This window comes from Apiospora marii (genome assembly GCF_038362585.1).
Source record: "Apiospora marii strain CBS 49790 chromosome Unknown utg000007l_segment0_segment0, whole genome shotgun sequence".
Taxonomy (NCBI): Eukaryota; Fungi; Ascomycota; class Sordariomycetes; order Amphisphaeriales; family Apiosporaceae; genus Apiospora; species Apiospora marii.
Window position 1 is genome coordinate 1,331,903 of NW_027117379.1, and position 18,869 is coordinate 1,350,771.

Genomic DNA, 18,869 nt, shown 5'->3' on the forward strand with positions numbered 1-18,869 from the left:
GGCAATCAATCAACAACATGGCCGGCTGCAGGCAGGGGGGCTTGTCGTCCGGGTAGCAGCGAAAAAAAGCACCCTACCAGAGATTGGGAATGCCGTGTAGCCCAAGAAGCACGCACCTGTTTAGTTTAGCTGTACTTGTTTGTACCTGAACCCCCCGGTCAGACTACCTAAAGTTGGCAGGTTGGCAGTTGGCAGGTAGCAGCAGGGTAACTCGGCCGGACCTCTATTCGGATGGTAGGTCCCGATAGGTAGCATTTATTAAAACTTGGTTTCTATGAAAACAAAAAAACAGGAATTGTTGTCGTGGTGTGCTGATGTTGTTGATGCGGATTCTGAATCGGATCAGATCAATCATTGATGTAAACAAATGCGGTCGCTGCCCCTCCATCCTCAAATCTGGACTTTTGTACTACAGTGTGGCACCTTCCGAAACTCTAGCTTGCGCAATGGGCTGCAAGGCTGCGGATCATCCATTGATTAGAGATAGCTCCAGCTCGTAGGATTGGCATCCAAATCGCCAGACTTTCTTTTTATTCACCTTTGCACTGCATGTGACCTGCCACCCTTAATCTACTCGAAACGCGCTTTCTCCTAATAGAGGCAGCAGACCTTGATCGCCAACACGAACTCACTTGCATCGGCTGCTGTTTTGTTTTATACCTAATCCCTCTGCCGCCATGCCAAAGGAACGTAATTTCAATCCCGTCCAGGCCCAGCGCAAAGCTGACAAGGCAAAAGAGGTCAAGAAAGGTTCGCACTAATGCACCGACTACAATTTGAGCCGCATATGCGATGCGACACACGATGCTAACCCCGTCTCCAATATTCTAGGCAAACAAGAGGCCACCGCGCGACGAAACGAGAAGCTCGCGAAGCGCAATCCGGAACGTATACAAAAACAGATTGACGACCTCAAGCAGATTACCGCCAGCGGAGGGAAGCTCTCCAAACACGAGGAGTCCGTGCTCGAGAGCCTCGAGGCTGACTTGAAGGCGGTCAAGAAGGCACGCGAGGCACTTGGCGACAAGGCACCCACCTTCGGCCGCGGCGGTCCTCGCGATGGGCAAGGTCATGGAGGTGTGCTAGGCAAGCGGAGGAGAGACAACGAGGATGTCTCGAGCAGCGACAGCGACGTGCCCGATGACGTCAGGAGTATACCGATGCCGCGCGACACGCCGCCTCCCATCCCGAAGGAGATCATGGACCAGTGGTATGCTAAACGCCGGGCCAAGCGGACGAATCCCAACGAAACTCCCCTGGGAGGAGACAAGGAGCGGCGCGCCCCAGGACAGACACAAGCACAGGCGACGCCAACTCCTCCAGTGGAGGTCAAGGCTGTCTACGAAGCCAAACCAGTAATACGCGACCTCAGACAGGAGGCCGTCAGTGCCTTCATGCCCACAGCTGTACGCATGAAGATCGACAAAGGAAAGGGGCAAGGCGGTTTGCTCGAACCAGAAGAGGCCGACCGGCTCGAGGCGGAAGGATATCTTAAGGTGGCAGCTGATCCGGGTAACCCGAATCCCACCAACAAACCTAACAGCTTGACTGCCACCGTCGAAGATGTGGAGGATGAGGATGACCAATAAACATGGTAGCTAAGTTATCCCGGCTTTCTATCATGGACTGACGAACCCCTAAATCACGGCAATTCCTATCTGTGACAAATACGCTTGAACAAAAGATGGCATCAGCAGTATTCCGCCATATTCGACACCGACCGGTGAACTACATCAGATAAGATAGACCCGCATGTGTTTCCGAAAAATCGGCTGTCGGTAGGGGCCCGGCTGCTTATGCCACGGCTTCCCTCCCGTGGCGGTACCCGTGGGGCATACCGTACTTGTCAACCAGACTTGGAGAGGAAAGCCGCGGTTGATCCTCCGGTTGAAATGTCCCGAAATAGATTTCCCACCATCCACATCTACCATCCACCATCCAGTGCTTTCTGGTGGTGGTGGGGGTGGGAAGGGCGCGCCCCAATGGATTTAGCGCTTCCTCCTTCTCCACGTCTCCGGTCACGGCTTCAAGTTCTTCCCCAGCTTTTGGGGATCATGTTGGGTCCGTCGCCAACCGTCGAGGCCGAGACCGAAGCCGACACACATATTAAGCTGTCATCGCCATCGTCATTCACACTAGACGAAGCGTTTCGTAGGTAATTAGTTACTCGTGTACACCCTTGAAATCGCTCATAGTCCCTCATAATCTCCCACGCCACTCAACTGGCCGTCGCTATAGCGTCTTATATCTAATGTTCACTTGATCTTGGCCCTACTCTTGCTTGTGATTCAGCGACTTGATAGTAATGGATTTCGAGAAACAGTCGGCGGCAGCGAACGGCCAGGAGCCACAAGCCGATTTGCACCGGCTCCCAAGTCTAGAAAAGGGATACAGTATTAACAACAACCCAAACCCACAGCTTTTTGTCGTGCAAGAGAGCGAGCCCCCACCGCCGCCACAGCAGCAGAGCCATCAAGCAACTGGTGACAGCGATGAGAAGTCGGAAGAGGTAGGGGAGGATGCCGACGCCGAATTCGGCAGCCGCCCGAGGACGCTCCTGGGCGAAGAGACGTACCCCGAGGGCGGTCTGGCCGCCTGGCTCGTCGTGTTCGGGTGCTGGTGCGGCCTGTTCGCCGCCGCCGGCATCATGAACTCCATCGCCACGTTCCAGACCTACGTCGCCATTCACCAGCTCTCCGACCACGACGAGGGCACCATCGGCTGGATCTTCTCCGTCTACACTTTTCTCGTCTTCTTCTGCGGCATCTACATTGGCCCCGTCTTCGACAAGTACGGGCCGCGCTGGCTCGTCCTCGTGGGGGGTGTCGGGTTGGTGCTGGGGATCATGCTGACTAGCATTTGTACAAGTAAGTTTGCGGCGAGTACTTCACTTTTTCGTCCCTGGTTTTTCTTGCAAACCCCTAATTCTAGTTTGTGCGACCTTGTGTGACTGCTTTTTTCCCCATGTTGTGCAACAAGGTAAAGTCACACATGCTAAAGCTTAAGGGGTAAACCTCACCAGAATACTGGCACTTCCTTCTTGCCTTCGGTTTCCTCAGTGGCATCTCGACCTCGCTGCTCTTTACCCCCTGCTTCACGGCCGTGGGCCACTTCTTCCGCGCCCGCCGCGGTATGGCGACAGGCATCTCCAGCACGGGCGGCGGCTTCGGCGGCGTCGTGTTTCCGCTGATGCTGCAGTCCCTCTTCGACCGCGTGGGCTGGCCCTGGGCCCTGCGCGGCCTGGGCTTCTTGTGCGCGCTGCTCGTCGTGCTGTGCAACTGCTTCATCCGTCGGCGCCTGCCCGCCGCCGCGGGCGCGAGCCCGCACCCGGACTTCCGCATCTTCCGGGACCGGGCCTTCTTCTTCACGACCCTGGGCGTCTTCCTGCTCGAGCTCGGCCTCTTCATCCCGCTCGCCTACATCTCGAGCTACAGCCTGACCCAGGGCTTCGGCGAGCACTTCGCCTTCGGCGTCGTGCTGCCCGTGCTCAACGCGGCCTCCGTATTCGGGCGCGCCCTACCCGGCTACTGGGCTGACAAGATCGGCCCCTTCAACTCCAACATGCTGTCCGTGGCGCTGACCATCGTGGCCTGCCTGGCCGTGTGGCTGCCCGCGGGCTCGACCGTGGCCGGGGTCCTGGTGTTTTGCGTGCTGTTCGGCTTCGCCACGGGCAACAACATCAGCATCACCCCCGTCTGCGTCGGCCGCCTATGCCACACGCAGCACTACGGTCGTTACTACGCGACGTGCTACACCATTGTCAGCGTCGCTACCCTCATCGGCATCCCCATCGCGGGCAATATCGTGGCGGCGACGCCGGGCGGCCGCTACTGGGGCTTGATCATCTTCACGGGGCTGACGCAGGCGCTGAGTCTGTTATCCTTCATGGTCGCCAAGGGTGTTAGCGTAGGGTGGAAACCTTGGGTAATCTTTTGAAGGACTTTGTAGCTTGATGAGTTCAGGCCCACTCACTTTCTCTGCACTGCAAATAGATTGTTGACCTAGCTGGAATAAAGTCATAAACATCTTGGTAGGCAACAGAATATACATATTATAAATCTCGCTTCATGGATGTGCAAGCGTGCACAGCACGTATGAACTCGGAGAATACATGAAAAACTTGGCAAGGACTATGGTGGGCACCGAATGTCGAGATCGGACAGAACATATAATATAGATTCTCTAGCAAATATCTTATGTCTCGGTAATTATGTGTCTAAAAGTCCTTCCCAGCACAACCCCCTTTATTTAGCAGGCGACAGGCGCCATGCTCGCATAGGCAAGCTCTGCAGGTGCAAGACCTTGGGCCGGATGTACATGACAAAGGTCACCACACCAACCAGAACGCAGATGATGTTGACGATGTAGTACCCGTCACGGAGCATCTCGCAAGAGCCGCCGCCGCCCACGCACAGCTCCTTCTCGGCCTGCATGGCGCAAGAGAACGGTGCTGTCACCAGGGGAGCCTTGAGAAGAGAGGCATCGACCTTGGCAGCAGGCGGGTGACACGTAGCCACGGTGAAGTAATCAACCAGCTTGAGGACGAAGAACTTGGGAAATGTACCACCGAGGTTAGAAACACTATAACGGCAATGTTAGCAGACTGGAAAAGCATTTGATGATTTCCAGTGTTTTACTTACGTAGCAAGAAGGGTCATGTAAGTTCCGCCAATCACAGGATCAGCCACTCTTGCGTGGAAAGCGGAGATGGCAACAAACATGACAGTGTTGGTGAAGGTGGAAAAGACGTGCTCGCCAATGACCAGTAACATGTAACTGAAGGTGACACCGCCCGCAGGGAAGATGCTAACGGTGAACTGCGCAAGCACAGCCGCGGCCAGGCGTCCCATGAATCCCCAGCACCAGAGTCGCATTGGTGTGTACTCCTGAGACCATTTGCCCGCATAGTAGCCCAAACCAATCTCGAAGGGAAAATCGATGAGGACCGTCAGGGCCATGTTCTCCTTGCCGAAACCCTTATCCAGGAGTTTGAGGTTGGTGACTCCGTCGTTGGCTTGGAATCCAATCTTGGCGATCAAGTGGACAATGATAATAGTCTGGATGTTGCGCAGCTTTAGCACGCCCCACATGATCTTGTAGACGTCCCAGATGCCATCCTCGTTCTTCGTCTTCTCTTCCTTCTTAAGAAGCGCAAGGCCGATCGTGACGGCTATGTACGCCCAGCCCCAGAAAGTCAAGTATCCGCCAAGGGTCATCATGCCTTGATCGCTGGGCACGGAGCGGAACCACCGGTTGGCGAAATCGGGCGAGTTGAATGCCAAGAATACGGTGTACGACAAGAAGTGGCCCGCTGTAAGACCGACGGTCTGGGCGGTAGAAGCATAGGAAACGTTGCCAGGGGTCAGCAAGGTGAGAGCCCAGCCATCGACGGCAATATCTTGAGTTGCACACATGAAGACGAGGAAGAACCACCAGCCAGTAAAGTTCCAGACCGTCGGCCCACCGGCCTTACCAGTTGTAAGCATCCAGCCCTCCACAACGGAGCCCAGCACCAACATGCCGAACCCAGACAGCAGTTGGATAGGCAAGATCCAGCTCTTTCTCCTTCCAAATCGCGGGCTCCACACAGCATCCACGATAGGACTCCATAACAGTTTTAACGAGTAGGGGTATCCCGCCAGACTGAAAATGCCGATCTCTCCGTATGACAGGTGCTCCTTCAACAGGAAGGGCACTGATCCATGCGCCAATCCCATCGGAATGCCCTGCAAGAAGTAGAGTAGGACGAGCAGCAGGAAGTTCCTCTGGTCCGTCTTGGGGAGCTCGAAGAAACCATGGTTGTTCATGGTTGGGGTTTTAGGGACGGGCTCGTCCAGTGTAAAAGCGCTTCGCGCCATGAGATTTTCTGTGACCTGGGCTGAGTCTTGCTTCAGCCCATTCTTCCGTCTGTTTTCCATCTTGCCGCCGTCTGTGCTCCCGTTTTCACGGCCGCTGGTCGTGACGGTCAGCTCGGGCTTTGGTGACTTCGAGCTGCGAGTTTTGACACCCATAGGTACTTCGTTTCTGGTGCGACCAGTCTCGAGTTTGCGCTGCACAAATGCTGAAAGGACCGAACGAGGGAGACTCGGGGGTGGAATCGACGTTGACACAGGTGTGTAGTCGCTGGAGTAATGTAGTATATTCTATATTGGTATGAGAGAGCGACGGAGAAGTGGAGTCGTGGAATAGTCGAAGCTTTATGCGCGCGAAATCGACTGCACCGAGGGGAATGCGATTTCAAGTGGATATCAACGACTGCCTAGAGCGGTGCCCAGTCTTTCTAGAATCTCGAGAGTCGCAAGCCTGCAAATGACTCAACCGTGTTGGTTTGTAAGTAATGTATCCGTATCGAGCAACCGTGGCCTTTCCGCGGCGCAGAGCTTGTAGGAGCTTGTTAGTGGCAAAAGCAGTAAGGAGTCTAGGTTGCGTGCGAGGCTGCAAATAGTCGGGTCGAAGAATAAAGCAGTTGGCAGATAACGAATTGGATAAGCAAGGTAGCCTAAGAGAGTGAGAGAGTGAGGGTGTAAAAGGGTGACGAGAAAAAAAGAGGACGGGTTTCGTTGCCCGAGTCTACGAATTAGGCAGGCCCTTCTTCCTGACGTCGGGTTGCCATGACCAGATCCGAAAGAAAGAACCTGAGGGAGGGAGAGGACAACATTCACGATTCAGCGGGGGGCTTATTGGTTGGAACCGAGTCCAATCACTTTCTGTCGACTGCGCTAGCCCAGAATTTAAGCATTCTAGCCGGCAACAGGCCAAACGTCAAAAGCTCCGCCCCTGCTCAGGGGTGTAAGGGGCGGGAGGGGTACTGCAGTGATACACTGGATTTCTGGACTGTACCATCCTCGGGCGGCTTGGTAAGACAGCGCTCGACAGCCTAATGGCCCTTCTGGCCCACTGAAGCGAACCATCCCCACAGCGCCCACTACCCGCCTAACCGATAAGATAAGATAGATCTCTTGCGTGCATGCCGCCAGCGCAAGCCAAGCAAGTCGCGACGCGTGACAGCGAACCCGTCTATTTACAGTGTGCAAATCCACCAAACTCCAGAGGACTTGACATGGTCTGACACCAAACCCAAGTCTATAGGTTCAGAACATTGCAACCATGTTTTCTAGGTCTAGAGAGGAGTCACTCGATTTATCCATTGCGGATCAGTTGGATGATGAAATTGCAAGTCTTCGGGCTCAAGGTAAGTACTTGCTCACTCAACAGACCCGTCTCCTTAGTCACTTATACAGTATCTGTCGCATGATCCTAACTTTGTGGTAGTTGAGTCCCTGAAAAAGGAGCTGAAGATCCAGACAAGCACCTTGATGGTATCTGAGCCCACACGCAAGCTGCTACAGGACCGGTCTAAGAAGCGGACTGTGAACTCGCTGGATTCTGGGCATATCGCAGAGCTCCTCAAGAAATCCGATGAGCAAGTGGCCCATCAGCAACAGTGTCTCTACCGCTCGTGCGCCTCCATCACGTCGCTGAAGATACGCGACCCGGACCCCAACGCCGTAGATGGAGGCAACGTTTTGGGTCTGCGTTTTGAGGTCATGTCCAAGGCGCGCTTTGTCCGCCCTTACTATGTTATGCTGAACCGGCCGTATCCCAATTCGCGCCACCTTCGAGTCCACCGCCACACGGTGCCGCCCTGCGTGCCACTGGCTGGTCTCGCGGCGCGCCATCTATCCGCTCCCAAACCCAAGGGTGGCGATGTCGACGATGACGATGAACCCCAGCAAGAACAGGACCTTCCGCGGTTCGCAAGAGCTCTGAGGAGAGAGCTTGTGCGCTACCAAAACCGCATCGGTATCATAGGTGACTTGCATAAGGCAGCTGGGCTAAATAACAGCCAGGCCAGTGGACGGGACGCCGATGCTGCTGTTATACAGCATATCAGCCCAGCAGATGCCGAGGCAAAACAGATCAGCGTCGAATGGAGCGACGGCAAGGCAGGCCGACTGATCATTGACGACGATGGTAGAATCGTCAAAATGGCCGTTCAAGGGGAGAACGGGCGAGATCGCGGCGCCGTACGGGAACTGCTTGGGGGTAATGTACGCATCGAGGAGCTTATGGGTCAACTCGAAGGTACATGAACCCCCAGGAAGTCCAGCGTTGTGAATACGGCATTGATGCAACCACGCGAATAGGAGGCATCACCTTCAAGTAAATGATGGCGCCATGAAAGACTGCATTCGTGTCAAGATATTCTTAATCAGGCTTCTCTTCCGGGAGTCGGCGCCTGCGAGCAGGAATAGCCAACACAATCCGCCAATTTTGCAACGGGCTCACTCTAAATAATTCTATGTCGAGAAAGAAAGATGTACTGTGATATTGGCGAAAAACGGATATAGACTTCCGCTGCCAAGCGATACATGCCTCCGGAATCCCCGCAAAACCCCAACTTGGTCAACTCCAACCTCCCCAAAACACACCTACTTGCTCATGTATCCTGCTTGTGTAAGAGATTCGGCAGCAACTTCGAAGAAACGACAAAACACACTAGAACTGACCCGATACTCTCACATGAAGAAAAAGGGAAACATAAATCATATTCTTACATACGCGTCCAAACATTATGAAGCTCCCTAAACTTCCACCCAAAGCGGCCTACTTGACCCTCTCCAATCCCACTCGCCGCAACGCCCTCTCCCTCTCGGTTTTGCGCAGCCTCCGGAACCAGCTCCACTCCTATACCGTCTCACCCGCGGACGGCTACCCGCGCCTCCTGCCCGCCTTCACGCCCGCCACTCTCTACACCCTCGGGGAGTCGCGCGAGACCGCCTGGCTCATCGACGCCAAGAAGTGGCGGGCCGAGCGCGCGGGCCTCCCAGACGTGCTGGTCCTCCGGTCTGATTCGTCCGGTGCCGCCTCTTCGGGGGAAGAAGTATTCAGCTCGGGCCACGACCTGCGAGAGCTCCGGCAGCAGCAGCAGCAGTCCTCCGACGACGGCACGGGAGACGCCGCCACGCGCGAGACCTTCCAGCTCTGCGCCGAGGTCATGTCCCTCCTGCGCCGCTTCCCCGGCCCCGTGGTCTCGGTCGTGACCGGCCTCGCCACCGCCGCGGGCGCCCAGCTGGCCCTAAGTGCCGACCTCCCCATCGCCTGCGCCGAGCGCGCCGCCTTCCAGCTCCCCGGCATGTCCGCCCTGGGCCTGCCGTGCACCTCGCCCGCGACGGCTGTGAGCCGACGGCTGGGCCTCGGGCTGGGGTACCGTATGTTCGCCCTCGGCGAGCCCGTGCGCCCGGCCGACCTGCCCCCGTCGCTCTCGAGCGTGGAGGTCGTCAAGGGCGGCCGGGACGCCGTCGAGGCGCGCGTGGCCGCCGTTGTCGAGAGGCTCGCCGTCGGGATGCCGGCGCAGCCGCAGGCGCTCGGCAAGTGGGCGTTCTGGACGCAGGCTGGGTTCGGCGGCGGCGCGGGCCTCGGGGGTATCCGGGAGTACGACGGCGATGGGGACGGGTACCTTGAGGCGGCCGAGTGGGCGGGGCGGGTCATGGCGCTGCATGCGCGGTCCGAGGACGCGAGGGAGGGCGTGCGGGCGTTTCTGGAGAAGAGGGAGCCGAATTGGTGGACGTGAGTAGGTAGTAGAGTGAGTGAGTGATGGGGAGGTAAGGGGCGTGGTTGTTGGCAACGGCAAAGACATGCAGATAGGTTGCGTATGTAATGAGTATACGTACCGTCACTCTCAGGCCCTGTTCTCCGGCTATAGTACATATAGCAGGGCATAAACAGCCCTATAGTTACCTGCAATAGCAGAAACGAGAATCTATTAACGAACAAAAAGCGTACTGCATACTGGGTAGATTTCAGAGATGCATTCGAGAGAAGAGTGACTAGATTTATATGAGTGACGATTTAATTATCCTACCGCCAGGTCACCCGATACGGCAGCATCTCACCAGTATTCCGGGATATCGATTCACTGCGTAGCTACGAGGACTCGTAATACACTTTTATAAATGGACATGAGTTACAAATGGAAGATTCTACAGCTAATTACTTATTCAATTCCAATATCGACTTTTGGGTTTAGGACCCATACATGAGTGTGTATACGTGAGGACAAAAAAGACAATACATGTGAGCAGTGACAGGCATCAGAACCAGCGCGAGGGTACACCTCAAACATCATTCTAGGCCCCTCGCACCTTTCCCTTCAACCACAAGGACGCCATCGTAGACAGTCATGAGATTTTATCCACCACATTTCCCTCGCATATCCTAACAAGATCGTATGCCATCATCCCCGGCTCATCAAGCACTCAACCCCTCTGAAGGGGTGCAGAGACGGGCTCTTTCCCAATTTAGATGAGGACAGCGGCCAGAAGGGCAGCAGCCAACGCGCTGCCAGGGCCGGCCATGCGCTCCGCGGCACCAGCGGTGACGACGGTCGACGGGAACGAGCCCGAGGGACCGGCAACGGCGGGACCGGAGGGGCTGTAGCCAGGGATAGTGAGGCTGGCGCTGGGGATGACGGCAATGCTCATGGAGGGCGAGACGCCGGTGGGCGAGGTACCGTTGAAGGGGCCGGGGGCGAAGCCGGGGTTGGCAGGGGTGCCGCTAGGCGCCGCGGCAGAAGCGGACGAGGCCACGGCGGCAGAAGCGGACGAGGCCACTACTGCCGGGGTCGGGAGACCTGGGACAGAAGGGATAGCGGGGATGGAGGGGAATAGCCGGAATGGAGGGAATAGCCGGGACCGAGACGGTAGGGATGGCCGGGATGGGAACGGTGGGGAAGGTGGCGACGATGCTGGGCCCAGAGGGAGACGAGGCCGAGACGACCGCGGGAGGGGCGGCTGGCTCGTAGGAGGAGGGAGCAGCGACCGGGTTGGTGGCCACGGGGTCAGTGGCAACCGGGGTGCTGGCAGAGGGCGGGGCAGCGACGGCGGGAGGGCCGGTGGCGACCGGGGTGCTCACAGCGGCGGGCGGGCTGGCAACGGCAGGGGGGTCGGTGGGAGCCACACCCTCGCTCACGGGGCAGATGGTGGTGGAGACGGGGACCACGACGATGGCGGTGGTGGTGGAGCCCACGGGGCAGTCAACAACTCCTTCAGGGCAGCCAAAGATGCTCTGGACGGAGGTGGACCAGACGGTCCTGGTCGTGAACACGGGCACAGGGGTACCGAAGGGGACGGTGATGGTGGAGGCAATGGGCTCAGGGGCGACCGGGATAACAGGGTCAACCGGGTCGACGACCTCCTGCTCGCATTCCTCGTCGTCGTCGTGCTTGGTTCTCTTCCAGAAACCAACGGGCACGTTCAGTCCGAGGTTGGCATTAGCATGGACCAGATCGCCATCATGGTGTTTGTGGTGCTTCTTCTTGCACTTGTCCTTGTGCTCGCTGGTAGCGATAGCGACGGTGGCCAAGGCCAGGGTGCTGATGAGAGTGGCCTTCATGGTGATACTTCAACAAACAGACTGAGATGGGCCGGAGAGGAAGTATAGTGCAGTAATTAATAGTGAGCGAGTGTGCGGTGCAGTTGAAGCGAATGTGGTGTATCAAAGATACCAGAGAGAAGGTAGTGGAGGATGATTCAACTGTATGAGCGTGTCCTAAAGTACTCGAAAGGAGGATCTGCCAGAACGGGAGGATGAGAGTGTTTCTTATACCTGGAGAGCCTGAGTACTAGGACGTCTGTGCCGGGCATATCAGTATGTGTAGAGGCTGCATTGCCTCTACAACGTCCTGGTGATGGTGGCATAACCCCAGCCATGGTGGTGGGAGATAATGTAAGTCACTGTATCAGCAGAAGCAAGGTACCCCAACTCATAAAATTTTATGTTTGTGATCGTCACGAGAGTACTCGCTAAGGAGAAGGGCTATGGTGTTTTTTCGGGCTGAATTGAAAGCTTTCTGTGTATATTCGCCTGTACCAGATGGCGCCATTGCCAGACTATGCTGGACTCAAAGGAGATGATGCGTGTCTGTGTTCATGAACCGACTCCAGCATTAAGCTCCGGTGCTGTCTTGTAGTGATGCTGCTTAGCGCGAATGCGAAAGTGGCAAACGGCAGTGCTGCAAGACACTATAAGATTACGGCCCGCCAGCCGCTTTCCGGGTCTTCGGCCGGCTGAGCCTTTTCTTATTGTCAATCAGGAGTTTCGCAACACAGCCAACATGCGTTTGCCATGTCAGATGCGCTGTTTGTCCCAATTCGTGGCAAACAGACTGCCCATCCAGGACCAAAGGAAACTTCAAACCTTTCGTCCCAGCCATCGACCGTGGTGGCATGACGGGGCTCTGCCTTATCCTCCTAGTACACAGCGATCGCAGGCTGGAGTATTGGAAATCGTGGCCCAGTAAGTATACTAGCAATGAACCATGGCGGACGGAAGTGAGCTGTTCTCATCGGATTGTCTCAAACCGCCTTCCATTGGTGTAGGTTTCCAAGCCTCCATGCTGCGAACCATTATGTTTATTGCCAGCGTAGGCAATGTGGTTTCACCAGTCCAGAACCTCGCGAGATTGCTGGTCAACTTTGATCTCTTTTCTGGCCGGGCCGTTGTTCTGGGGTGTCTCTTCGGTGACATCTAAAAGCGTCTTGTTGATACTGTGCTGGTCAAGGAGGTCCCCTACGATCCTTGTCCATTTTGTGATAGCGGGATGCGCATTGGCAACATCCTCAAAAATTATGTTGTCGTCATGCTGTTCGCTGGTGTTGGAAGCAATCTCGTAGTTCCAGGTGCCGTCAGAATTCCAGAACTGCTCACCGAAGACGGTCTCCGCTGCCAGTTCGGTCTGGGCCCTTGCGAGGAGTGCCGAGGCTGGCTCGTGGTTGGGCTCATCGCCCGTGCTGCCATTGGAAGAGGCTCGCAGTGCACCTGCTATTCCTTCGAGGTAGCCAAGCAACTGCCCAGCCTTGAGTCCGATGGTTCCCCCGAGGCTGAAACCCTCATCAAAGCCGACTTGGATGCTCTGGGCCTTGGCGGCCGTAATCCCATCGCGATAGCCTGCCGTAGAATGCTCTGTTTGCAGCCTCCGCATGTCTGATGGGTGTGTTTCTCTTGGCTCGGCGCCTGCCACCTCTTCGTGAGGTGGCTCGGTGTCTGAGCCAAATACATCATCTAGAGGGTCTTCCACATAAGCCATTTCGGGTGTAGATCCAACCGCAGTAAATAGATCCTCGCTGTGAGAATCTCTCCGTAAAACATGCATTTGGAAGGCGTGGTTCAGCCAATAATTTCTTTTTCGTCAAAATGAGTGAGGTGCTTCCTGGTGATTCAGTTTCTAGATAAAATTGTGAGAGTAAGAAAGTGACGATGAGTCAGTTCGTTGGAAAAGTGGGGAGCTTACCCTGATTTGCAGTATCGCCGTCCAAATGCGAGCTACCAAAAGGGATGCACCTAAAATTCAATTCAGCGGTATCTCTCTCTCTCTCTCTCTCTCTCTCTCTCTCTCTCGGTGTCTATATGGTGCAGGCGAAAATTGTAGCGAAGAATTGCGATGTAAGTTTATCTTATTTTTCAATGGTTTAGTTTGGTCTTTGACTAGCTGAATTGATGGTGCAATTGGCGATGCCGTGGGGCTTTTGGGGTGCGACCCCCTGGCTTCAAAAAGCAACTTTAGTACTTCTATTTCAGTTCTATCAATACTATCTACGGCATGTATGGACTTGCAAACCTCTTGCCGTAATAGGATGAAAGTGAAACAGAGCCCCAGAGAATGTGTTGTGTGTAGGGTGTTCGTCCTGATTGTTACACTTTCTTTTTCACAATGTCCACCAACTCGGTCTTGGGCTCGATATATGGCTTGATTGTATTGCGGACCTTGGTGCGCTGCTCAAAAGCATAGGCCAGACTAATCAGCTTCTCCTCGCTGAAGTGCTCGCCCAGGAACGCAATGCCGAAGGGCAGGTTGGGGCCGGTGGCGTTGAGGGTGCCGAGCTGGTTAGGAACTACCGTGGTGTTATCAGGGTACCTTCCCAGTGGCACAGTGACGATCGGGGCGCCGATGATGGCAGGAAGCATCGATGAGAATGTTGTTGGCATGACCAAAGCGTCCAGAGACATGTTTTTGATCGCGCCAGTGATGCCGAGAAGGCCTCCGTAGTAGAGATCGGCGGTGTAGTTGGACCAAAACTCTGGGCTGGTATTGTCAAAGCCCAGGTCCAGAGCGTCTTGCCAGATCTGCGTATCCCGCTCAGGCCAGCCTTCCATGGGGGTACCCTGGGTGATTTCCTGTAGCTCGGCCAACGAGGTGATGTTATAGGGGTTCACTGTTAGCTCTGAGAAGTAGTTAGCCACGTCTGTGACAAAGTCTGCCATGAGCACGACGTTTTCAAAGTTCGAGTTGGCTAAAGCGTCACCCCCCTCGAGATGAAGGTTGTCAACGATCTCAGCACCCGCGGCGCGGAAGATGTCCAGAGACGCATCAAAGCCAGCTATCTGTGGGCGGTATTCCTCAACATCGGAATATTGCATAAACAGATTCCGCGGGACGCCAAGCCGCTTCCCCTTGAGACCAAGATAGTCACAAGCCCCAACGTAGTCGGGGACGGTGTCGAAGGGGAAAGCAGATGTATAATTGTCGTTTTGGTCGGGTCCAGCGATAGCCGACAGAACATACGCCGCATCTTTGACCGTTCGTGCCATTGGCCCGATTGTGTCCTGATGTTCAGAGATGGGCACCACGAGGTAACGAGACGTAAGGCCAACCGTGGGCTTGATACCGACCAGGTTATTCACGCCCGCAGGTGACACGATCGAGCCGTCGGTCTCTGTACCGAGACATGCAAGAGCGAGACCCAAAGAACTGGCCACGCCCGAGCCAGATGACGAGCCAGAAGGGTCTTGCCCGGGATAATATGCTGCTTCCGTCTGACCGCCCCAAGCAGACCATCCATTGCTCGTATTGAAGCTTCGGTAATTGGCCCATTGCGAGAGATTGGTCTTCCCCAGCAGCACTGCACCTGCCTTGCGTAGTTTGGCGGCCATCGTGCTGTCTCTCGGGACTTTGGCGCCGGCCAATGCGTAGGATCCAGCAGTGTTCTGCATATCATCCATGGTGGCGATGTTGTTCTTCAAAAGTATCGGAATGCCATGAAGAGGCCCAAGAACAGTCCCATCGGCCCGCAACCTGTCGGTCTCGGCTGCGATGGAGAGAGCATCCGGGTTCAACTCGGTTACCATCTTGAGGGTGTCGTTCACCTCCACAATTCTAGCTGAGTATGCATTTACAAGGTCCACGCTGGTGAACAAGCCCGACTCGAGACCATTGACGAGGTCCTCCAATGTCGCTTCGATCAAAGGCGGGAACGGTTTGCCGCCTATGGCTGTTCTGGGGGAGATTGCTTCGCCAGCGCCTGCAATGGTGTACAAAGCGAGGGCAAATCCGAAATTGATGGCGAGCATCTTGGGAGAATCTGGCCTAAGGGGTGCTGTTTGCCAAAAGACTTCGCTCAAGGGACTCCCTGAGACAATTAGCAGGTAAGTGGTAACCGCGACGATCAGCAATGTCAGGTATCTCCAACATGGGTATCGTGTAGCGTTCTGTCCCTCGAGTGAAGAAGAGTGAGATTGGGACATTGCGTCACTGTTTATCTGGACTCGTTCGGTTATATACCACCCCTTCTATAGGTCGCCAACTATTGCCCTATACGGAGATCGCGGGTAGGTAGCATCAGGTCACTTAATATTGGGGGATTTCAGAAGTGGGTGCCAAGTGTTCGTGTCATGACCCCAAGAGGGCAGATTTTGACCTGCCTTTCTAGGTATGGATGACGGGATACCGATTGTTGTCGGCAAGCTCACGGATCATTCGACGAGTCGCCAAGGACCCAGCATAGGAACCATTTGTCGGCAGTGAACTACCGCGCTTTCGATACGATGCTGGATGAGAAATCGGCACCGCGACAGATGTTGATAAATCTCTAGTCAGCTGGATGCTTGCATAAGTAAGTAATGGAGGCGGGGTAGCTATTTGGAGAAAAGAATGGTTGAATCGAGCTTTGCGGGAAATACTGTACCTTGCAATTACAGCCATCTCAGAATTGGTTATACGTGCTAAGTTTCCCAGTGACGTTTGGAGTGAACAATGCAATGTGAGCTTTGGCATTGTTCTTCTAAAACCGGAGTACCTAATTGACGTGATGAAATCGTGTAGGTCGATTAGGGGTAAGGAGAGCCCTCAACCATTCCAAGCCCCTTTATACATCTTGGGTATGCGGATACCGGGCGGACAAACCGATACAAATCTACGTAAGATTTCATCTGGATCAGTTTTGATATTCCAACTACTACTCCGTACATCGTATTCAATTGTTTGCAGGTGACACCAGCTATTGTGCCGGACATGGCGATACGAGCCCACGGATTTGAACACCCTAAAGACAAGGGAATTAGATAATATCAACATCGGTTCTACGCGTAAATATCATTTAGAACTGCACTGATCTTGGGGGGTTGATGGGATTTTATCGTCAGCATATTCCCACCCCTTTTCACTATATCTCTTTTACGTTGCAGTTTACTCAAGGTACTCTTTTGATTGTTTATTACTCGGGAAGCGATACTACAAGCACAACAAACACTCGGACAGAACCTACCTACTCTTCCATGAGCGCAAGCCCATCGTCTGCCTCTGGAAGTCTCACCTGATCACTTACTGCAAGATAGGAAACGCCCATGTAAGGGAAAGGGGCAAGGAACTAGGGGAATGATATACTTATATTGGAAGAGGATGTTGAAGAAGACTTACCTGTGGAGCCCTTGAGGTGAATAAAAGGCCAAAGAAGAAGGGACAATGCCTAGAGTGCCAATCCATGGCTGGCCTACGATGTTTCCCCGCCGTCCGAGGTGCCTTGTTCCGGCCCCGGCGGCGCATTCGGGGCTGTCGCCTACTTCGCGGAAGAGGTGCTCCCGGCTCCACCTTGCTGGCTTCGTCGAGCAGCCGCCTGTGCGCTTGGCGAGTCGAGAAGCTCTTCGGGACCTGGGCCCTCAGAAGATGGCGCGTCAGGGGCGTCAGGGGCGACAGGGCCGTCACTAGTCGGGTCTTTCATGCTCTCATCGTGGGGCGAAGAGGTGGGATTCGGATCTTTCATCTCCTTTTCGTTCGAGGCCAGCCGGTCGGCAGTAGTGATCGCGTCTGTCAACCGTCTGATAATCTCGACATGACCGCCCGAATGCTCCGTCTCCATATCATGTGCCTGTATAAGCAGCAAGTGCTCCAGTCCTGCTGCTCGCTCTCTAGACGACAAGCGGGCGATGATGAGCCTGCAGAACTCGTTGAGGCACTGGTTCATGGCCTCCGTGGACTGGTTCTGGTTGACCCTGTTGCCCAGCGTCGAAGCCATGTCATAGTACATTTGCAGGAGGTCCAAGTTGTTTGGTCCCGCTCTCTGGTCGCTTCCCATCAATCGCAAGATGTCGACATAATGCTCCTCTTGCACCTCCCCGACGACAGCGAAATACTGGCAGGTGTGGCACAGGACAAGGTCCCTTCGCAGACGGTTCGTAACAATCTGCTCCATATCAGGGTGGACGGCGACCCGGAAGATCGGGCAGCGGTGTCCGCAGGCAAATGTTACATGTAAGGTCGTCGACTCGGCTGTGCCGATCATGCTTTCCACAAGCCATGCATTGGAACCTTGGCCGGCCATTTCTGATTTCGGTTGTCGGGATATATCGAACTCTTGCTTCCTTGCGTCGTGTAGGTGTTTCCTTGCGTTTTCGATGTTTCAGGATGGTATGATCTCCAGATAATGGGTATATCCCATTGGAGGCTATATATACTCAAACTTCACAAATCATGGCGATTTGCAATAATGACCTTGTCTCGTCACCTCGCTTTGTCTATGGTATAGATGTGCTTATAATTACGCCTTCTACACGCTAAAGGTCTTTGTTTAGTGCAGCTTTGTCGTGTCTTTCAGCCTTGATGTCCCTTATTGTACACACACAAGGAGAGATGGATTCGACTCAGGGGCTCACGAACTAACTCGGCATTTGCGTAGACCAGTTGCACACATACCGCCCGTCGAGCAGGCATCGCAAATCCCCATTCCAGAAATAATTGATAGAATCGCAGTGTATTGATCCGAGAAGTATTCAAGATCGAGGTTTAACACAAAACACCCGGCGTAGTTATCCAAACCATTGGCCCAAGTCGAAGGGAATTTCATTCAGGTACCAACTCAAGCTTTTATTTGGTACGCAGCATGCCACCAACAATTACATATCACGGAAAACAACACGGTCTCATAAGTTACATATCGCGATCAACCTGCTTATTTAGAAACCCACGGAAGACGATCGCGCAGCTCAATAACTCAGCCTTGGCAAACGCCGCTGGGTGTTCAACGCTCGACTCATCTGTCTGTCCTGATGTTGACGGGTTTCCATATATCACAAGCTAGCATACCAAGTCAGATCCCATCCTTCATCACAATGGGTTGTCATGTGAGGCCCAACCACTGGCACGGAGGCATACCTGCGCGGCAGTAGTCTTTCTTCGTGGCGGTGGCGCATCCTACCCCCAACTGACCTATTGCTGCCCATGGTGCGAAAGCTACCTGGCGTACCCTGCGCGCGGCGATCCAGTCTGCAGCGTGGCCCTTGACTTGACCCGGATTCTCACCATTGTTTAGTCCACGGCGCCAGCTAACCACCCGTTGGTCTTCGGTGCTGGTGGCCTTCACACGCGAAGCAGCTGATACCAATGAAAGGTTCTTCGCCATCCAAGGCCGTAACATTAGCAGCGGTGTTGCATATGCAGCCCATCAGCCTGCATGATACCATAGACTCAGCCTGCCTCGCTAGGAGAGCTCCAGAAGAAGTCGGTCGCGTAGTGGTGGGCAGAGGCACCGGACAGCCCAGCAGACTTATCCAGAAAAGTGTGGAGGAAGTTCGTCATTTTCCAGACTGGGTATTTCGCG

At 54.6% G+C, this 18,869-nt stretch overlaps 9 protein-coding genes across 9 annotated transcripts; 5 read left to right on the forward strand and 4 right to left on the reverse strand.

Annotated features, from left to right (window-relative positions):
• Positions 1 to 677: 677 nt before the first annotated feature.
• PG985_010792 (uncharacterized protein) lies at positions 678 to 1,589 on the forward strand (the record flags this gene model as incomplete). Its single annotated transcript, XM_066830559.1, has 2 exons — positions 678 to 750; positions 832 to 1,589. 2 exons carry the CDS (start codon positions 678 to 680, stop codon positions 1,587 to 1,589), a joined length of 831 nt encoding a protein of 276 aa, XP_066681241.1.
• A 716-nt stretch (positions 1,590 to 2,305) lies between these two features.
• On the forward strand, positions 2,306 to 3,936 carry PG985_010793 (uncharacterized protein; the record flags this gene model as incomplete). The annotated part of the gene is made up of 2 exons (XM_066830560.1): positions 2,306 to 2,867; positions 3,023 to 3,936. 2 exons carry the CDS (start codon positions 2,306 to 2,308, stop codon positions 3,934 to 3,936), a joined length of 1,476 nt encoding a protein of 491 aa, XP_066681242.1.
• Positions 3,937 to 4,244: 308 nt separating this feature from the next.
• Positions 4,245 to 6,011, reverse strand: PG985_010794 (acetyl-coenzyme A transporter 1-domain-containing protein; the record flags this gene model as incomplete). Its single annotated transcript, XM_066830561.1, has 2 exons — positions 4,245 to 4,581; positions 4,642 to 6,011. The coding sequence occupies 2 exons, from the start codon at positions 6,009 to 6,011 to the stop codon at positions 4,245 to 4,247; spliced, it is 1,707 nt and encodes a 568-aa protein (XP_066681243.1).
• Positions 6,012 to 7,107: 1,096 nt separating this feature from the next.
• PG985_010795 (uncharacterized protein) lies at positions 7,108 to 8,093 on the forward strand (the record flags this gene model as incomplete). Its single annotated transcript, XM_066830562.1, has 2 exons — positions 7,108 to 7,192; positions 7,273 to 8,093. 2 exons carry the CDS (start codon positions 7,108 to 7,110, stop codon positions 8,091 to 8,093), a joined length of 906 nt encoding a protein of 301 aa, XP_066681244.1.
• A 482-nt stretch (positions 8,094 to 8,575) lies between these two features.
• On the forward strand, positions 8,576 to 9,574 carry PG985_010796 (uncharacterized protein; the record flags this gene model as incomplete). The annotated part of the gene is made up of 1 exon (XM_066830563.1): positions 8,576 to 9,574. One exon carries the CDS (start codon positions 8,576 to 8,578, stop codon positions 9,572 to 9,574), a length of 999 nt encoding a protein of 332 aa, XP_066681245.1.
• A 727-nt stretch (positions 9,575 to 10,301) lies between these two features.
• Positions 10,302 to 11,394, reverse strand: PG985_010797 (uncharacterized protein; the record flags this gene model as incomplete). The annotated part of the gene is made up of 2 exons (XM_066830564.1): positions 10,302 to 10,557; positions 10,634 to 11,394. The coding sequence occupies 2 exons, from the start codon at positions 11,392 to 11,394 to the stop codon at positions 10,302 to 10,304; spliced, it is 1,017 nt and encodes a 338-aa protein (XP_066681246.1).
• A 1,045-nt stretch (positions 11,395 to 12,439) lies between these two features.
• PG985_010798 (ABC1 domain containing protein) lies at positions 12,440 to 13,153 on the reverse strand (the record flags this gene model as incomplete). The annotated part of the gene is made up of 1 exon (XM_066830565.1): positions 12,440 to 13,153. The coding sequence occupies one exon, from the start codon at positions 13,151 to 13,153 to the stop codon at positions 12,440 to 12,442; it is 714 nt and encodes a 237-aa protein (XP_066681247.1).
• A 539-nt stretch (positions 13,154 to 13,692) lies between these two features.
• PG985_010799 (amidase) lies at positions 13,693 to 15,348 on the reverse strand (the record flags this gene model as incomplete). Its single annotated transcript, XM_066830566.1, has 1 exon — positions 13,693 to 15,348. One exon carries the CDS (start codon positions 15,346 to 15,348, stop codon positions 13,693 to 13,695), a length of 1,656 nt encoding a protein of 551 aa, XP_066681248.1.
• Positions 15,349 to 17,105: 1,757 nt separating this feature from the next.
• On the forward strand, positions 17,106 to 17,528 carry PG985_010800 (uncharacterized protein; the record flags this gene model as incomplete). The annotated part of the gene is made up of 1 exon (XM_066830567.1): positions 17,106 to 17,528. The coding sequence occupies one exon, from the start codon at positions 17,106 to 17,108 to the stop codon at positions 17,526 to 17,528; it is 423 nt and encodes a 140-aa protein (XP_066681249.1).
• Positions 17,529 to 18,869: the final 1,341 nt, after the last annotated feature.